The sequence below is a fragment of the Centruroides vittatus genome, unplaced genomic scaffold (genome assembly GCF_030686945.1).
Source record: "Centruroides vittatus isolate TY-2023 unplaced genomic scaffold, ASM3068694v2 contig_460, whole genome shotgun sequence".
Taxonomy (NCBI): domain Eukaryota; kingdom Metazoa; phylum Arthropoda; class Arachnida; order Scorpiones; family Buthidae; genus Centruroides; species Centruroides vittatus.
Genome location: NW_027122256.1, coordinates 1,834,081 through 1,853,876, shown reverse-complemented (window position 1 = coordinate 1,853,876; position 19,796 = coordinate 1,834,081). Strand labels below are relative to the sequence as shown.

Below are 19,796 nucleotides of genomic sequence, written 5' to 3'. Positions count from 1 at the left end.
ATTTAACGTATATTTTAAAAAAATGAAAATAAAGTACTGGTTATTTAATAGGATTTTCTAATATCTATTATATGATTATAACATTTTGTTTTTAAATCGCACGAATCGATTATAGAAAAATCATCACGAAAACCCAACTTTAAAAACAAGTACTGTACATTCATCGAAAAAACGGTTAACTCTCAAACCGGAAATAACGTATTTGGTGACGTTAAATCAACGTCACAATATCAATGGAAAAATCAGAAGAATAGTACTGCAATCTATAATTTTCATTACGTTAAGATCGATAAGTAGAAGAAAATTGTAAAATTTCAAATTCAGTAGTCCTGAATGGAAATATATCTTTTAAAATTTATTGGACGAATTTCTGTAATCGTTGATTAGTTAAATTAGTGAAAGTGTAACAGTGGACGAAGTCGATCCAAGTGTCCTGACTGGTTGCTTTCCTGCTCGTCTCTCAATGGCTCCTTGACCGACCAACCAACTGTTCGTCACTCGCTAGGTTTGTCGTTTTTATCAGGATTTGACCAATAGATACATTGGCCATACGTTAGTGCACTTGATTTGAAGAAGTGAATGAGATCGTCTGTTTATTAAATATCTTGCCATGAATCGACTCTTGTTAACATATTTTTCACTAGGCCTAACTACGCCACGTACTAAGCCTAATATTAGGCTTAATGTTAACCATCAACTGTTTTGTTTCTCTTCCTTAACATTATATTTCATATGGACAAATCGTTAAAATATTCAATACGTTCCAACTCCGTAGTCACTTTGTTTATGTTTAGTGCCGTGTAAATTGTATCACTTGAAACAGGATCATCCGTGATAACGTTTGCATTTATATTTCCTCCATTTATATAAAAACATGTTTTGTCAAAATATTTCCAATTTATATACCACTCACGTTCAAAATATACTTTAAAAGCTTTCTAAATTGACAATTCGCAGTTTAACACTCGTCTTAATATTCTGTTGCACTTATGGCCAATGTATATTATATAAAAACGCTACCTTGTTTACAGGAAATAGCATTTGATTTGATTTATTGATGTTTTTAAATAACTTTAGGTTCCTATTTAATTGTCATTGTCATTTTCTATATGTTTTTGTTTTCAAAACATTAAGCTAATACTAAAATTCATGAATTGTTACAGTTGAGAAATCATTTAGTTATTTCTCTATGTTTAATATAAATCCATTATATTATAATAATTGCAGGAATAAATGTTTTCATATTTTCATTATTTAAAATATATCTAGTAAGTATATCATCATAAACTTTTATGCTTTATTATTTTTTTCAAATATAAAATTTAAAAATGTAGATAAATATTGAATTAATGACTGGTGAATTTTTGCTACCTATTTTATATTTTTAATTAATAATAATAATTAATATAAGCATTTATATTTATATAATCTAAGATCATAAAAGAAGTCAACAAAATTCTATAATTTAAGATGGTGTTTCCCAGACTTCTTTTATGTGATTCGTTTGAGTTTACTAACAAATTTTTGCTACTGTAATGTTAAATCTATAGGCCTATATAATTTATTCGAGAGGATTTTTTTTAGACAACTTGCCAGTTTCTTCTGAAAAATATAATAGATTATTTTTTTTATTTACATTTGGATTTTGTTTCCAAGATCTTTGAGAGTTTGTATTCTGCAAAATTTTTTAACTTTGCACAAACCTTACACTAAATGTTTGCTAATTCTTCAAGAATTTTTTTAATAATTAAATTAATATTTAATAAATGATTTAGAATATTCTGGAAGAAAAGAATTGCCCTGGAATGGGACTCAAACCCATTTTAATATGAGATGGTGCCTAATGCATCAAATAAATTTTTTTTTACATTTTGTTTTGAATAATTTACTTAATCTCCAATATATTTCTAATACTAACTAGTATTTTTCTAAAATAGTATTTTTCTCCATGTCTGTACTTAGCACAAACTTATAATTCTGAGTTTTTCTTAACACATTATTTCATATTTCTAGATAAAATAATTGATACTAAAAATAAATAATATATTTAGTAAAAAAGTACTGTTTTTGTATGAATCCATTAAGATTTAATACATTTAAAAGTTATCATTATTTACATATAGAGCAGCAGTTCAAGAAATGCTAGATTTATCCCAATTGAATTTACCTGTTTTAATATGCTGCCATTTCAAAACTCAAATAATTTGAAAAATGTTTTTGGAAAATTAAACACTACAATAATTTGATATGGAAAATATTTTGTAAATGACAGTATTAAAAAGGATAGAAGTGAAAATGTAGATACAAGTTAAACAAACTGAAAGAATTTCATGTCATGATATATAATTGTTATGATCCTGACATGTGTCATGTAACTCATAGTCATGTTGTAATTGTTAAAAATATTTGTCCTGTTAATGAATAAATACTTGTGATTTTATCACTTTTTAAAGATCAGCTTCCATTGATGATGATGATGATAAATACAAACAAAAAAATGCATAAATCTTTGGTTTGATAAAAAATGAATTGAGTGTTATATGTATTTATAAATTATACATTTATTTATTTTTAATGTTAAAAGTAACAATTGCTTTAGTTTAACTGCAATTGCAGTAAACTAAAGAAATCTTTCCTAGGTAAGGTGCACTTGTTATCTGACCTAGTTCTCTAATATTAAATGATGAGTCGGTTCTGATTTTACCGTATAATACAAAATTTAGTTTGTAAGAATTGAATTTTCTGTTCAGAATTCTTTTAAAAAGTTTTTTAAACAGAGGAATAATGTTCATTAAAAAAATCTACACAGCCCCATTAAAATAATTGGCAAATTCACTTTGTATTGTTCTCCATATTTGGGAACCACTGATTTAGGAAATTTTATATTTCAGGTGTTTATCTTTAGACAATTAGCTTATTTTCATAAATTTATTTATTATACATTATCATCAGTCTAAAATATTTTTAATAGAAATTTTAAAATTTGAATTTTGGTATTCTATTCAAATTTATTAATAATTAAATATAGTAAAACCTCAATTTAATAGACTAATTCAGGCAAGAGGGTGTTAGTTAAAGCCAAAAGTCTATTATATTAATAAAGTAGGTTTTTCTGAATGCATATATTAAAAAAATTAACAAATTAGTTTTATCTATTTTTATTTATGTAGATGCATAGGTGTAATTAAAATTATGTATGTATGATAAGTTTAATTTTACAAAAAAGTTTTCTATATATAGTTCTGTGACTGTAATAAACAAGCATATGATCTACATCAAAGTGAATTTTTTGTAAAATACACTTTAATTGTATTTAACTAAACAAATAATGTTCTTAAAAGAAAACAAAATTTAAATTTGACAAAAACACAGAAAAAAATTCATATTGAGACACTCTTGTTGTGACATGAAGTTAAGAACAGTGAGTAAGATTTATTGCTAATGAGAATTACTGAAACAAATTTTATTTCAAATGCATGATGTTTATAAATGTATTTTTTTAGGATGATGATAAATCATAAATACATTTATCAAACAACTTGAGATTTATTAGTATAAATAGTGTCTTATCATATCGTGTGGCAAAATCAAAAAATTGGAAAAATTCAAAAGTTTATTATTGTAATTAAAAATATTTATTTTTATTTTTCTAACAAAAATTAATATTAAACAGAAATAAATATAATCATTAATATTTAGATTTTAGATCTATAAATGTAAATATTTAAACATTTGATTTTTTTAATACTTAGACATTAAGCAATGTGTTGTTCAAAGATTGAACTTAAGGAAGGAGTGAAATTAATTATTGTTATGTCTTCCAGCAATACTTTATTAAAAACAAATGATTTCAGCCTGCTTCAGATTCTGAACATTTGAATTGAACAATATATTGAGTGTTCCAAAATTGAAATGTTCTGACCTTTAAGCTGATTTTTTTAAGGCATTTTTTAAAAATTGAATAATCTAATGCATTGAATTAAAAAATAATATAAATAAATAAATTAAATATAAATAAACAGTGGTGCACTCATGATTTAATCTTGGGAAGCCAAGTTAAACAGATAAAAAAAAAACTTTTTAATGAAAATTCAGCAAAATGTTCACCTTTATGTGACCACTAATTCATAAGTAGTATAGAAATAGAAGACACAATATAAATAAAATAAAAATATATATATATTAATTAGGAAAACATTTCTTGAAAACTTTTTAGTGTTTCTTTCCTTTTTCTTCGGAGGGGTGCTCCACTTGGCCTCTTCCCTTGGCCTCCCTCTTGGTGTGCCACTGCAAATAAGAATGAATGCTGGAAATTGTGGAATTAATTAATTATAGACATTAATAAAAAAATTTTAATGTTTTAGTTTAGTCTGCCTAATCTATCTATCTACATTTTTTGTCTTATTATAATAACTTTTTCATATATTTGTAATTTTTCTATTGTAACCAATTTTATTAGAAATATTTAAAAAGGTACTATATTACATTTAAATTAAATCAATTGTTGTGTGCTTCCTATAGGGAAAGAAAACTATTTGTGGTACTCTTCTCATTAATTGAATTTAACAAATAATAAGATAAATTGTACATTATTGTTGCATTTAACATTTCTGATCAGTCCAAATTTGATACAGTTCTAGATCAGAAAGACTTAATGAAAGATTGTTGTTAGAACTATATATGTTTAATTTTAAAACAATTATATATTATAAAAATTATATTATATGCATATATATGTTTAGAATAAATATTTCCAGTCTAAGCAGTAAAAGAAAAAAAGTAACAAAATATTGTTTATGTTGAAAACAAAATAACAAATGAAAAAGAATTTCAGTAGTTAACAGAAAAAAGCAATATATAAAAATAATAAATGAGAGTTACAAAAATTGCAAAGAAATTAAGAGAGAGAAAAAACTTCGAATATTAATAGTGTAATATATTATGTGAAAATAACTTTTTTTTTTATCTATTGTGCTTAATGATTACATCAATTCAGTTCAAATGACCTTTTCTGGTAATGATAACAAAAATATGAATTGATGTTTGAAATTGCACAATTGGAATCATTTATATTTGAAATGATATCATTTCACTTACCTCAATTTATGTAAAAGAAATTGAATAATATCATTTGAAACATTTTTAATTCATATTATTTGATATGAGTTTTTTTAATGAACATTTTAGTGTATGTGTTACCGGCCAAATCCGATTTTAGGCCAAACTAGTTTGTCCTACGCGTGTCAGGCCAAATTAGTTTAATCCTAGGCAAAACTAGTTTGGCCTAGGTCAAACTGATTTATGTACTATAAATAGGTGCCAGTGTAAAAAAAATAATTTTGTGTAATTCGAAATGCCACAGTACATCCTGTAAAAATAAATAAAAGATAAAATATATGTTATATGTTATGCTAAGAAGTACAAATAAGTTCATTTTTAATTTTAGTTTGACTCTAAAAGTTATTTCTATTTCATTTGAATTTTTGAAAATATTTTTGAAAGTTAATTACCTTTAAAAGCATGGCTTAATAAATAAAAAAAATACAAACTGATAAGTACTGATTAGCTTATTTTTATTTTATAGTTTTGTACAAGTGTTGTGTCACTTCTAATCAATATCATTTTTGGTTAATGTTACCCTAAGTATCGAAGGAGTGGCTCGTCTCCGATTCCAGCAATCAGAAGACGGAACAGGGGGGACGCACGTTCTAACCTAACCTAACCTACCATAATTTATTAGAATAGGTTAGGTTAGGTTAGAACGTGCATCCCCCTGTTCCGTCTTCTGATTGCTGGAATCGGAGATGAGCCACCACCTTCGATACTTAGGGTAACATCAACCCCATTTTTTATAATTAAGTAGATTATGTTTGAATAAATATTGTTCAACTAATTGATTGCCTTTTAATTTTATTTTAACCATTAATATACTTGAATAATAATTCTAAATCAGTTCGACCTAGGACAAACTACTTTGGCCTGAAACACGTAGGATAAACTAGTTTGGCCTGACACATGTAGGATAAACTAGTTTGTCATGAAATCGGGTTTGGCCGGTAACATATGAAATAAAAATAAAACTTGTTAAATCTAGTTATCATTTTTATCTTCAGAAGAAAAATATCTGAAAGCAGTTGTTTTGAATTACTATATATGATATTAAATACTTAATTTATCCAGAACAAACTAAAATAATTTAAGCTCAATACATAATAAATATTAAGTTAAACCAAATTATTTAAAATATTTCTGAAATGTAAAACATTTAAAATTAAATGATATTCAATTGATTTGAGTTAATTGCTTTCAAATACCCTATTTAAAGTTTTCGATAGCATCAGAGGGCAACAAGCACTCTCTCAAAGAGTATGACAAAATGTGATTTGTTGTCATACTTTGCAACAAAGTTAGAAGTTGTTGCTTCAAGCACTTATTAGTGAGGTTGAGGCCGAAGTTTTAAATGCGAAAACGTGTATGTCGGACATTCAGCGCCGCTTTCCTGTAAGCCTAGAAGTTTGACAATGGCATTTGGAATGTCGAGCATGATTCCACTGACTTTCTAAACACCATTGTCAAACTTCTAGGCTTACAAGAAAGTGGTGCTGAATGTCCGACATACACGTTTTCGCATTTAAAACTTCGGACTCAACCTCGCTATTGTAAATATGCAGGGAAAAATCAATGAAGTTTTATTTACTGTACTGTATATACTGTACTTAGTACTCATTATCCAAAAATCATGCACAATAAAATGTAGAGGCATGATGACTGTCTACCATATACAGAAAGTGCATTCAAATTTTCTACAGACTCAAGCTTGCCAATTTTTGCTTTCAACTCTGTTGCTTCTTTAAAAAAATTTTCATTTCATAATCTCTACTGCACTTAAATTTATGACATGTTAAACATTAATACCATGTAGATTAAATTAAATAATTATGCTGATTTTAATTTCTTCCAATTTTAAACTGAATTTATTTAAATTTTTAATACAACTTTTACTTAATTGGAAAATGTTTCAGAAAAATTTTAATTTTACATTAAATTCTAATTTAATGTTAAATGAATATACATTTGATATTAAATTTTGATTAGAATTTTTTTGGTAGGCAAAAAATTCTCAACCTAATTTTTTTTAAATTAACATTTGTTTTATTTCATTTTGTTAAAACAAATCAGTTTACAATTTAAGTATATTAAATTTTCTCTAACTTGGATTGTATAACTCTGACAAATTTTTTCAAAAAAATTTTTTGCAAAGACTTCCAGATATCAAAAACACTTGCTAATTATGTCTGTAATAATTAACAAGTGTTGTTGATATCTGGAAGTTTTTGCAACACATTAAATTACCTTAGTAAGTTACCAAAGACTATACATTGCAGTATACTATACTGTCATTAAATTTTTTGAACTCATTTATTAAAGTAATAAATTCAGCAGTATAAGCTACTAAAGCTCAGTAGAACTTTGAATATAGCTGATTATAATAAATTATTGTACTGTATATCCACCACCTTGCTTTCCACATCAGAGAAAACACACCTCTAATTCAGACAACCTTTGTTCCCTATTAGTTTGAGTTAATGGAGGTTTGCTGTACTTGGAAGTTTTGGTTGTTAGTTGTTCATTCTCATTATTGATTTGTCTTTAGATAATGCAAACATCAAATGAATTACATAATGCAATAATCCAAATAACTAATATATTTTTTTTTTTTAAATAATATTTTGAGAATTTTATAATAATGGATACTTTGAAAGTAATGCATACTTTCAAAATCTATATTGTAATTATTCAAAAAATATACACGAGGGTCTCACACCCACAGATTTAATCAATCACAAATCAAAAATATTTTCTAAAAATTTCAAAAAGTAAAACTTGATTTTGCTTGTATTTTAAATATTGTTTTATTTTACAGTAAGTATTTGCTTTTGTTTAATGACCTGAAAGAGAATCTATAAGTATTGAAAGAAAATATTACATCTATTGAGAAATGCAATGCTTAATAGTAACACACTCCACATATACCTTAAAAATGCATTAAACACTTTAATTTCCAATATTTTTGTCTGTATTTAATTGACCTTCAGGATACAAATAAATGACTTGCATTGTTCATTTGAAAATATTAAATTATTGCTGATGTGTACTATTTACTATACTGGACCTATGATGATTGCATCTGTACTGAAAATGTGTCAAGAAAACAAGAACAAGAAAGCTTTTTTTCTGTGACAAGGAAAAAGTGACTTTTCTTTTTCTTATCATTATTCTCTAAACATTGCAGATTAGGAATTAAGTCTGAATGATCAATTTCCTCTCTCTCCTTTTAAAGTTTGGATTGGTAGATAATATTTAGTTTTCAACCCAAAGAAATAATAGAAAATTGAGATATATTACAGTACAACTGTCATTATTAAAAGTAATTGGGATTGGAGATAGTTTGGATAAAATTTTGATAATTAATACTGAATCATATATTCTAGAAAAAGCATTGCATTAGGATGATAAAATGAAGATTGCAAATGATTGTTATAGGGCAATATTTTGTTTTAATGGGGAAAAAAATAATCATTTAAAAATTTTACCTTTGTGCTAAGGAAAATAGTTTCTTTGTTGCTGGATTTGTTTGAGGAGAAGCAGTTGAGTTGAAAATTCTGCTGTTCATACCATATCATTGCTTAATCACTATCAGTGGTAACACTTGAGTATCACTGCAATTGTGCAAACCAATGTTGTAATTTGTTGTTTGCTAACTTTAAAGCTAGGAACTGCAAATTCCTGTTATGAAGTCAGTGATCTTTGGGGCAGTGCCTTCCAGTTTTTCCTTGCTTTATTTGCACTGTAGACATAATTGGAATATCCCCTGCTTTCTGTGAATTTGATGGCCCTTTCTTTGCATTTGTTGGCAGCCATGTTGTCACAGAACAACTCTCCATTTTGAAGTTCTCTCATGTTGTGGCGTAAAGTTTCTGGACCAACCATTGTTGGCTTTGAAATTGGATCAAAGTTCTTTTCTTAGATCCATCAGAGCCAAGGCTGACAGCATATTCTAAGAAGGTTTGTTGGTTGGCTTTTATCTGAAGTTGTCTTTTCTATGTTATAGCTCAGTGATTTTCAACCTTTTTTTCATCATAGTACACTTTTAACAATTTAAAAATTTGGTGGCACACAGTTACCTCAGTAAGTACCGCAGGACAACCAGCGACGTCATAACAGTGAGTTTTAAATGCGGTTGGTTATTTAGGTCACATTTTCTAAACACCTTAGTAACTACAGGCAGTTACCGGTAACACTGGTTACAATTTCCAAACATGCCCTAGGAAGATAGAACTGATTGGACTACTTGTCTGATGTCGCTTATATATGAGTATTTTCAGTGGTGGTATGCTTCAAAAATCTCGCAGCACACTTTAGACATAATGGCTGAGAATCACTGTTATGGCTTCTGGCTAAAGAAACTCCACTTTTTCTTCTTTGTCTGAATAGTTGATCTCTAGTTTTGTTTTTATTGTATCACATTATTAGAGGTTGCTCTGAAAAATTTTAAAAAATTGCCAACCATTTTGTCAGTTTTAAATTTTTTTCGTCACTTCAAATTATTTATGGCCACCAGTTTTACTTAGTAATTAATGTAGGGGATGGTAGTGTTATCACTTTGGAGTCTGAAAAGCCTCCAAACTGAAATTTTTTTGTTTACAGATATGGTGACATAGGCATACCCATGTACCATTCCAATTGTCTGGAGAACTATTCTGGAAATTTTTATGGTGAAATAAGACATTCCAGTTCAGATGATTGGAGTTTTACTGTTTAAAAAAACAGAATACTAATTATATTTTTGATTTTGTATCTGCAAAAACATTGAATATGGGCTACACATATGATGGTTGAATAGTCATATGCATGCAAGTAATTCATTCATAAATGCAAGCAAATGCTTTAATTTAATGTCTAGTTTTATTTTTTTAAATTATATTATAGCATAAAGCAAGATCACATATAAGGGATAGCCATTTATTTATCTTCTTTGATTTAGCCTATTAAATATATATATATATGAGTTTGTAAAATACTGTCAAAATTTATTATTTTATAAATAAACTAAATTTAAGTAGTTTATGGTAGAACTTATTTATTTTTTGATTTGTTTAGATTTATTCAGTTAAGAATGGATAATGGTGATACTTGTAGTGAAAATGCAACACTCAGTGAAACATTTTTAGCTGGAAGTGGACAATATTTAGTTCATGCTGAAGGTATGCAATTTAATAAAATTTTTATCAAAATACTACTATAATAGTATTGTATTATATGTAAAGTATCAAATTTTAAATAAATTATTTCTTTTTAAATAAAGAAATTATTTATTTTATCTGAATAATTTACAGAAAAATTATAAGTTATTTAAATGTAATATACATTATTTCTTACCTATTATTCGATGGGTACAATTGTTTTTAATATAATTTGCTTCCTTGATGCATCAGCAATGAAATGATGCAATTTATGTGGACATTTAATACTAAAAAGTATTCTCTGATTTAGAAAATAAATTAATTTTAAACAGTTTAAAGTTTAAATTCCAGAATTTTAAAATATGGTTTGTCCTCACTTTATAACTTTCAAATTACCAATCAAAACTGTTATTTAAAAAACCAGAAAGGACTTGATACAATTATGCTGCTAATAAATATATATATATGATTTTACTTGTATTAAATTCCTTTGTTATGTTTTTAATGTGGTTGTATGATGTTTTCATAAGAGCGTGAAACAGCTCACTATGTATATATCTCTAGCAAAAGCTTTATCTCCTTTGGGCAGAATGTACAAAGGGGAACCTTGTTGACTAGGAAATTGATTGTCAACAGGGGGAATCTTTGACTAAGTTTGAGGATGGAAATTTTCCTATAGCCAAAGACCAAGGGTATGAGTTAAGTGTACAGGGAAGAACAATGACAATTAGAGATCTAACAGTTAACCTGATGAGTTTCCTACAAATCCAAGTCAGTTTGAATTTGCTTTTAACAGTCAGTGGTTCAAGTGTTGATGGGAAAGAAAACACTGTTTTACATAAAAAGTATAATGTCTGCACTGGGGAAGGGAATAAATACAGATTTTATGACATGATGACTGAAAACTGGTCATACACAATTCACACGCAACTTTCTAATAACAAAGGATGTTCAACTTGTCATACCTCATTTATGATCCAACACATATTACTAACTTCTCTTCAATTATAAAACAACTCAAGAAGACACTTTGACAACAAATATTCTCAGACAACAAAGTCATATGAACTATACTAGACAACAATGCACAAATCTAACTTATGGCATATCTTCAAGCAATAAATTTATATGCAGAACTCTAAGATATGACATATAACAAAGATTTATGATTTATTAAAAGAACCAAAATGGCATACAGATATATAACTGGCTAGACTTGTACTCTTTTCCTACCTAGGCCCTTGTGCCAATAACTCTCAATACTATCCAACCAACCATCAGATTGTGACAGGGGATGGGGAAGTGTTAGTAAAATGATGATGATAAAGATTCTCAAAAATTTTCTTATTTGAAATAATTTTTTTTAGGAAAATCATTATGCAGAAATATTTTAATCACAAAGCAATTGTGGATATAGAGCACTGTTTGTAGATATATCTGTAAATCATTTCATACAAAGGTCAGTAGTGTATTTTGTAAGAGGAAAAAAAATATTTTTATATATTTCTTTGAATGAACACAAGTCAAATTTGCATTTGAATGAACACAAGTCATTTTCCAAATTGCAATATTCGATTTGTTCAGTTTCAATATTAAATTTCATTTCCTATTAGAATAACTTTTATTTCAAAATTAATTACAGTAGAGAGTCGTTAATCGGAACCCCGGTAATTGGAATCGCCGGTAATCGGAACGATTTTCAGTCAGACTGTGTCGTGCTGAATCGATCATTTTTGATACTAGATTTACTTCTAAAGTATAATTTTCATGTTTTTATATTCTTCAATATATTTATTTTGTTTGTACAAAATAAAGAAATAATTTTTAACGATACAATAGCATCAATTATTATTATAAACATTTTTGTTAGGCTTAAAATTGACGAAAATTCAACATGAAGCGACATGCAACGGAGAAAAATTTCAACATTGGATAGGTTAAAATATTTTTTCGTACATAATCAGTAATCAGAACAAATCACTAATCTGAACAACCCCAGTCCCCAATTGATTCCGATTTTCGACTCTCTACTGTATTTCAGTTAATTCCTTGCAGTTTCTGATGATCATCATAAATTATACAGGATGAGAATATCAATGTAAAATGTGAAAAATGCTTACATTTATATAGTAGTATTACTTTGTCGTTCAAAAAATTTCGATGATTTAAAATTATAATTTTTCTTGCTGCATAAACCAATATTAAATGCAAACTGATAAATTTTCTTTAAGAATTTAGTGTGTTCTGTGTGTGTATTTGAAAAGTTATTTGAAAAGTTTATGTTGATATAATGTATTTGTTGGCATCAGTTTATATAAACATACAGAATAAAGCAATATTTGAGCGAATAAATTAGTTTGATCATTTACAATATATTCATTAAAATTAATGAAAATAACTTAATTGATCTACCCCTCTACATTTTCAGCTGAGATCTATTCAACATTATAAATCTTCTTTCTCTTGATTATTGTTACTTACTTTCAGATCTTTACTAATTTATTACTATGAGAAATATTTCAACTTTTAATAAGTAGTACCATTCTATTTTCCATTAAGTGTCATGGTCCAAAAAGTAAACATCCAATTTATATTTAGAAAATACCAAAAATTAGATGTTAGAATAATTTAAAACAAGTAAAATAAATCACGAAAAAACTTGATTTTAATAATAATGTTCCTGTAATCATTTTAGTATATGCACATCAAATTTGGTTCTTTTTTGAATTACAGGTAGGCCTCCTACAACGCGGTAGATATGTTCCTTGAAAATACCGCGTTGTGGGAAATCGCATTATAGGAGACACCAACTTAATACAAAAACTGGGGTTCAGTTCTAAAAGAGAAAAACTGCCTTTTATGGTGTAACATTTTCATCATTTTTTAAATTTATGTACTTTTATGTACATAAATAAAATTCAACATCATATAAAAACTAAAAAGATTATGATTTCAAGTCAAAATCAAAAAGAAACATAATGTTATGCTCACAAATTCAGTCCTCATCGTCACTTATTATAGTTGTTCGAGAATGTTTGACTGGCCTTATTTCAAGATCTGAGCTTGTTCATCAAGTTCCACTGCACTTATGTGATCCGTTGCGATTTTTCTATTATGTGAAAGATAATTTGTTTCTAAATACCCAAAACCGTGTTGTAAAAGTACTGCGTTGTAAGAAAATTTCCGCATTTTTCCAACCGCGTTGGAGCGAAAACGCGTTGTAAAGGTACCGCGTTGTAGGAGGCCTACCTGTACTTTTAATCTAAACAATAAAAAAGTAATTATTTTTTAATTTCTTAAAAATTCCTCCTGGCATGTCCAACATGGTAAAACTATTTTGAAATATAGTCCAACTATATTTTTTCTTTCATATATTGCATCATTATGCAGAAAAATATTTCTGCGTAATGATTTTTCTAAAAACAATTATTTCAAATAAGAAAATTTTTGAGAATCTTTATCATCATCATCCTGGCATGTCCAACATGGTAAACAAAACTATTTTTAAATATAGTCCAACTATATTTCAAAATAGTTTTGTTTTCTGATAAATTTAATTGAAAACTTTGATTTACAAGTTATAAATTTTGACATTTTTTTCTTTAATTGTATAAATTGCACCATAAGTAAGCCTGTCATTGAAAATGCATTTTATGTGGTTACAATAATTTGATGATGTTTATTAAATATCATCTATAAATACTAGCTGCTATTCAGTAATTTATTGACTGAAATGAATATACAGTAGAGCATCGATTATCCGACTTAATTGGGGACTGGGGTTGGTCGGATAACCGAAAAGTATGAAAAAAATACATTATTAGTATAGTGTATTAGGCCTGGTTTAAATACTAGTCTCCCTTTCATGGTCGAGCCAGTGCTGCCAGCTAAAACATGCAAAAATTTAACAAAAATATATTAAAGTAGCCAAGACATAACCAAATACTGTAGCGCCACATCACTAGCAGACATTTAAATTTGCCGACTAGAACACGGTCGGTTAATCGGGTCGGATAATCGATGCTCTACTGTATATGAATATTATATGAAATAAAACTGACTAATATTAAATTTTTATTTTATTATTAATTTAGAAAAAAATCATGTTTATAAGATGGTTTTGAATATATATTTAAACTGATAGAATATCTTGAATTGAGATTTTCATATTATTATATCATGTCAGCATTATATATCATTTGTGAAATTCATTTTGAGAAATGGATTCTTTATTTTGAATTATTTAAATTTGTTTAACACAGAGTTTAAATATTTCATTTTTTTAGATTCAAACACATTATAAAACGAATAGCTTTACCAATTGTTAATGCTGAAATATAATTTTAATTGCATTTGAAAACTATTGTAATAAGATTATATATAATGTTTCTTTAAAGAACAATTTGTACATTTAAGAAGATGGAGGATTTTCTGATTATTCAAATATTAAATATATGGATCTATTTTCTTCTTTTATAGCATTTTACTGAAGTTGTAATTTTAATACTAAATTTGAATGTATGTGAAATTATATAGAAATAATTAGAATTGATACAATCTTTTATGTTTTTGTGAAAATTGTGTTAATTTAGGTGGAGAAAGTGAAGATGGATTAGGTATTTTAGGTGATTCTGGTGAAGGTGATAGCCAGAAAGATATTGAACCGCTTCGTGAACAAGTAAGTATAATTTTATGAAATTTTAATATTTATCCTATACTCAAAACAAATTTTTTTGCTGATAGTGTTAAGTTTTTTTTAAAAAGATGACTGATAAAGTAGTGCTTTTTGAATTGTAATGTTGAAAATGGAAATGGGTTTTGATGATAAAATTAAAGGAAATCTGAAAAAGAAAACTTCCAAAACTCATTTCTGGATTTTTTTTAAACTTTTCCAGCTATTATGAGATTTTATTTAAAAATCTTTTTATATTATTAATTATTATAAAATGGCAAAAAGCATAATTTTGAGGATGGAGATGAGTTTTATAAAAGATTGCAAATGCTAATAACAAATAAAATCTTCATTAAATCCAACCCCATTTTTTAGATAGTACTTTGACACACTTCACATTAAATATTGATAAATTGAAATCAGCATTTCCAACATTATATAATGAAAGGAAGGCATGAAAAAATCAGGGAATTTTGAAGAAAGAAGAAAAAAAACTATGAATCAGTGTGAATTGTGTTGGAAATATTGGCAAACATCCTAATTGAGAAGTCTAGATTATGTAATAGATAATCTTGCTGCTTATATTGACATAATTACAATTTTAATTCTATTCTAGGCTAGATCATTTCTTCAAATAATTTTCTAATAATTAGAAACTAATTTAAATTTATTTAAAATGTGATGTTTAATATTTCTAGTGCTAGTGCAAATTAGCTAATTAGTATATAAAAATAGTCAATAATTTTTGGCAATTCTTTGGCTATTTTTGAATACTGTTCTTATTACATATTCTTTTACAAAATAAAACTATATTGATAAACTTAAAAATCATAAAGTATTGCAAAATATATAGTAGTAGCTTTTTTTTCTTTTTTAATGGATACTTATCTTAAATGGATGCCTGTCCTAAGTGGACAGTCTCGATCTCAGCATGTCAGCTAAATCTGGGTTCTACTTTAAAATTTTTTTTTCCAAACTCAATTGAAGTATACTATATAGGTGACATTGTAAATGTCATTTACTACACTTTTTTTGATTTCTTGACTTCATTGTGTTCATTATTACCGTATATCTCAGCAGATAAGACGATAGTTGAATCATAAAAAAAGGCCTCCAAAATCTAATGAGAAATAATGATATGACTGCATTGAAAATTTATGAAATATTCAAAAATTCTGAAAGCTGACAATTTTTAATATTTTATAAATTTATGTTTTGAATTTCTTAAATAGTTGTCATTTATTATAGTTATTATAAATGATTATGTAAGTGTTACATTGTTTTCTTCTCTTTTAACATAACATTACATAAATTTATATCAAATAGGTGTTTAGACATATTATAAATATTATTATTTATTATTATTTAAAATTTATTTTCTTTAATTCAAATTTCAATCTTTTGTAATTTCAGGATAGATTTTTACCTATTGCAAATGTAGCTCGAATTATGAAAAATGCTATACCTCAAACAGGAAAAGTGAGTATCTTATATTAAAAAATAAATAATTGTTTGTATAATATAAACTAATAAAACATAAAAACAGTTACTAACTAATATATTTAATTAAAAATAAGTAATTAAAATTAATTTTCTGTTATTTTAAAAAAATTATTACCGCTAATTTTAATTTAATAATTGTTCAGATAAAAAAATATATGTAAAATACCAAAATTATTTGATATATATGATTAATCATATGTGAGTTAAATATCACTAATCTCATTTTTTTATTTGTTTGTATGTTTGACTGTCTCATTAATTTACACAAAATTAAATAATTTATTGACAAGACTATGTCTTGTTTATAAAATCGTACTGCCTACTGTTACCAGCTTAGAGGTACGAAGGAGTACACGTTAGAAGTTGCAATTTGGCACAGAGTATTAGATGCCCAAATCATGCACGCATAAAAAAAACCAGACTTGTGGGTTCTCAGGGGACCGAGAACTGAGTCAAAATGATGACACACTCTACAAACAGGCAGTAGTGCGAGATTTGCACGTATGTTACACATTGGGAAGTTGGAAATGCAAATGTTGTGAAATTGAATTTTGACAAACAAATCTTTGAAAAAACTCATTTACCTGCCCCGTGTTATTTCCCACACATCTCTGGTCGCCACGTGCTGACCTTGACTGATTGACTTGAGATATCTCATTTCAGCATCAGAACGTTTTTCAAAGCAGATGGCGCTAGTCATTATAATTTTATATTAAAACTAACTTCTGAATATAATTTGTTTTCTTTTCACATTTATTAATGTATATACAGTGTTTATGCAAAATAAAAAAAATAAATTTCAGACAATACGATAGCCACGATTAATTTTTTCAAAAATGGGACATTTTCATTAGGCATGGACAAAAGTTCAACCTGGGGCAACAGGCAACAGAGAGAAATTTCAAATTTGGGTAGGTTAATTTCATTGAAAATGCCTCGTGTCTGAGGCTGGCGAGGTTTGAAAGATCATGCTCAAAACCAGCGATACCAAAGATTGGAGAATGAGAACGAGACCTGCATTAGTAAGGCTGGTATCATTCTAAGCGTCAAAGTGATCCCACTTACTAATGAGTCTCCATAGTCTTGTCCCAAATACAGTTTTACTGTTTTACTTGTTTGTATAATTTAAAATTAAAGTATTATATGAGTTTAAATTTTTTTTAAATGTTTAATTTTTGTTATGTGATTGCAAAGAAAAAAATCTTTCTGAAAACTGTCAATTCACTGTTTTATTTATATTGCTATAATTGAATAAAAATTTATTATGCAGTGATTTAACATTGCAAACAGAATTTACGTTCACAAAGTTTGTGTTCAATTTTGAACACACTATTTCTGGATGAATGATTTCATTTACATGTTATAAAATTATATTTGTAATGTTAATTTGATGATAATTTAATCAAGTGTTCAAGAATGTTCATTTTCACTTAAGTTATTTATATTTAATATTATTATTGTGATGATTAAAATTATATATAATATAGTCTTAATTCACATGTTTCTGATGTTGTATTAATTGTTTTATAACTGTCTTGTCAGTATTTTTATAAACAGAACACTAAAATTAAAATAGAAATTACTTGATTTATTTTTTAGATGTATTGTCTAAAACTTATTATTTTTAAATATTGTTTTCTTGCAAGATAAAATCTTTTACTTATCTTCATAAACTAATATTCAAATTGTTCAAAACAATAATGTAATAGCAATTGAACTTGAACTTATATTAATATTGGCACTGCTGCTCTACTTTGCATGTCATTTTACAATAAATAAAAGTACAATATATAAATTTCCTGTTATGAATAAAAGAAGCTGAAGTTAAGCCAGCTCTGGCTTTCAAAAATCTTTAAACTGTAATGTATAACAGAAATTAATTATTTGTATTTTTTATATTCAGAAAAACTTAAGCACTATAAATGTTTTCTTAAAAAGAATTTAGAAAAGTATTTAAACTACTTTATTAGAATTTTCTTGCTTTCTGAATCTGTAATTGAAATGATTATTTTAACTGTAACAAAACTTCACAAGATAAATTTTGTTTTAAAAGTATAAGATAAGAAGATAAAGATAAGATAAAATATCTTTTATAACGGGTGGCCAACAAGTCGATCGCGATCGACCGGTCGATCGCGATGCCAATTTTGGTCGATCACTCGCGATGTCTTGACTTAATGTGTTAGGCCAGGAACACATGCGTAAAATTCGGCGTAAAATCTAGCATAAAACAGAAAGCGTAAAAATTTTTCTGAAATTTTGGCTGAAACAGAACTAAAAAAAGAGTAGAGCATGTCTCTACTTTTTACGGCGTAAAATCTTTACGCCAAAATTCCTCCAATAAAGAGAAGTCTTTTCTGTGACGTCAAAGTAGACGTGTGCTTTTTATTCTAACAATGGCGGCAATGAGGGTTAACCCTACAATTGTGACGGTCTCGAAAAAACAAAAAATAAATGAAATAGAGGAGTTTATTGAATTCATTCGACCACATCAGTGTCATGTATAAAGCCACTATATTTAAACAACGTTTATGGATGGCTATAGGTGCAAAATTTCAAACAGGTAGGTCTAGTAGAATTGATTTATAGGCTTAGTATTTAGATTACACGCATGTTCTTTATTTGAATTCGGAATACAAGTGTATTAATTTAAATTTTCTATATTATAGCAGAGGAAGCGGAAAAAATGGAAGGTACAAAGGAATAGATATATGACAAGAAAAAATTAATAAAATTAGCACTGTTGGTAGCAGTGGTGTTTCCTATTCGGTCAGAATTTTTACGTATGTGTGTTCTGGCATAAAAGCGTAAAACAGAAACTGAACTGAAAGCTGATTTCTGATTCAGTTTTCTGCCACACAATTTTACGCATGTGTGTTCGTGGCCTTGCACTTTTAACTGAACGCAACGCGAATGTAACGCGCAAAAGCAACAATATGCATGCAGTTATGACTGGACTCGTAGAAAACAGCCATTTAGCTTGAATATTTGATACTGTCATGCGGTAGCTTCTTTTCTTTAGTATTAACAATATTAATATTATTAATCAATATTATTTATCCACGGTGACAACGTTGAGTTTCAATTTTTCATTTGTTTAAAATGTAAGTACCTGTTCTTTATGTTTTAAATTAAATTATGGCAATTCTTACCTATCTATTTACTTGATAAGTGAGCGTTTTCGGCAATAGACCTCTATATTTTTGGATTTTTGGAAATACGTCAATTGAGAAAAATATCCCAGTATCACCAAATGTAGCGAATATATTTATTCCTGTTTCGGAACTACATACCTGTGTGAATCGGCATTTTCATACGTAAAGTTAACGAATACTAAACAACATTCTGTCCTGACTGATTCCCATACTGAAGAATCA

General features: G+C 27.3%; 1 protein-coding gene across 2 annotated transcripts in view; it reads left to right on the top strand.

Annotated features, from left to right (window-relative positions):
* Nucleotides 1-219: 219 nt before the first annotated feature.
* The window catches only part of Nf-YB (nuclear factor Y-box B), a 51,866-nt gene continuing 32,289 nt past the window's right edge, over nucleotides 220-19,796 (top strand). Inside the window, exons 1-5 of one of the 2 annotated variants that reach the window (XM_067273029.1) lie at nucleotides 220-505; nucleotides 1,228-1,268; nucleotides 10,162-10,265; nucleotides 14,837-14,922; nucleotides 16,330-16,395. In XM_067273029.1, the coding sequence (XP_067129130.1) occupies nucleotides 10,178-10,265; nucleotides 14,837-14,922; nucleotides 16,330-16,395 (240 nt within the window). In that variant the 5' untranslated portion in view covers nucleotides 220-505; nucleotides 1,228-1,268; nucleotides 10,162-10,177. The remainder of the gene's footprint in view (nucleotides 506-1,227; nucleotides 1,269-10,161; nucleotides 10,266-14,836; nucleotides 14,923-16,329; nucleotides 16,396-19,796) is intronic. The other variant, XM_067273027.1, reaches the window with a different exon arrangement.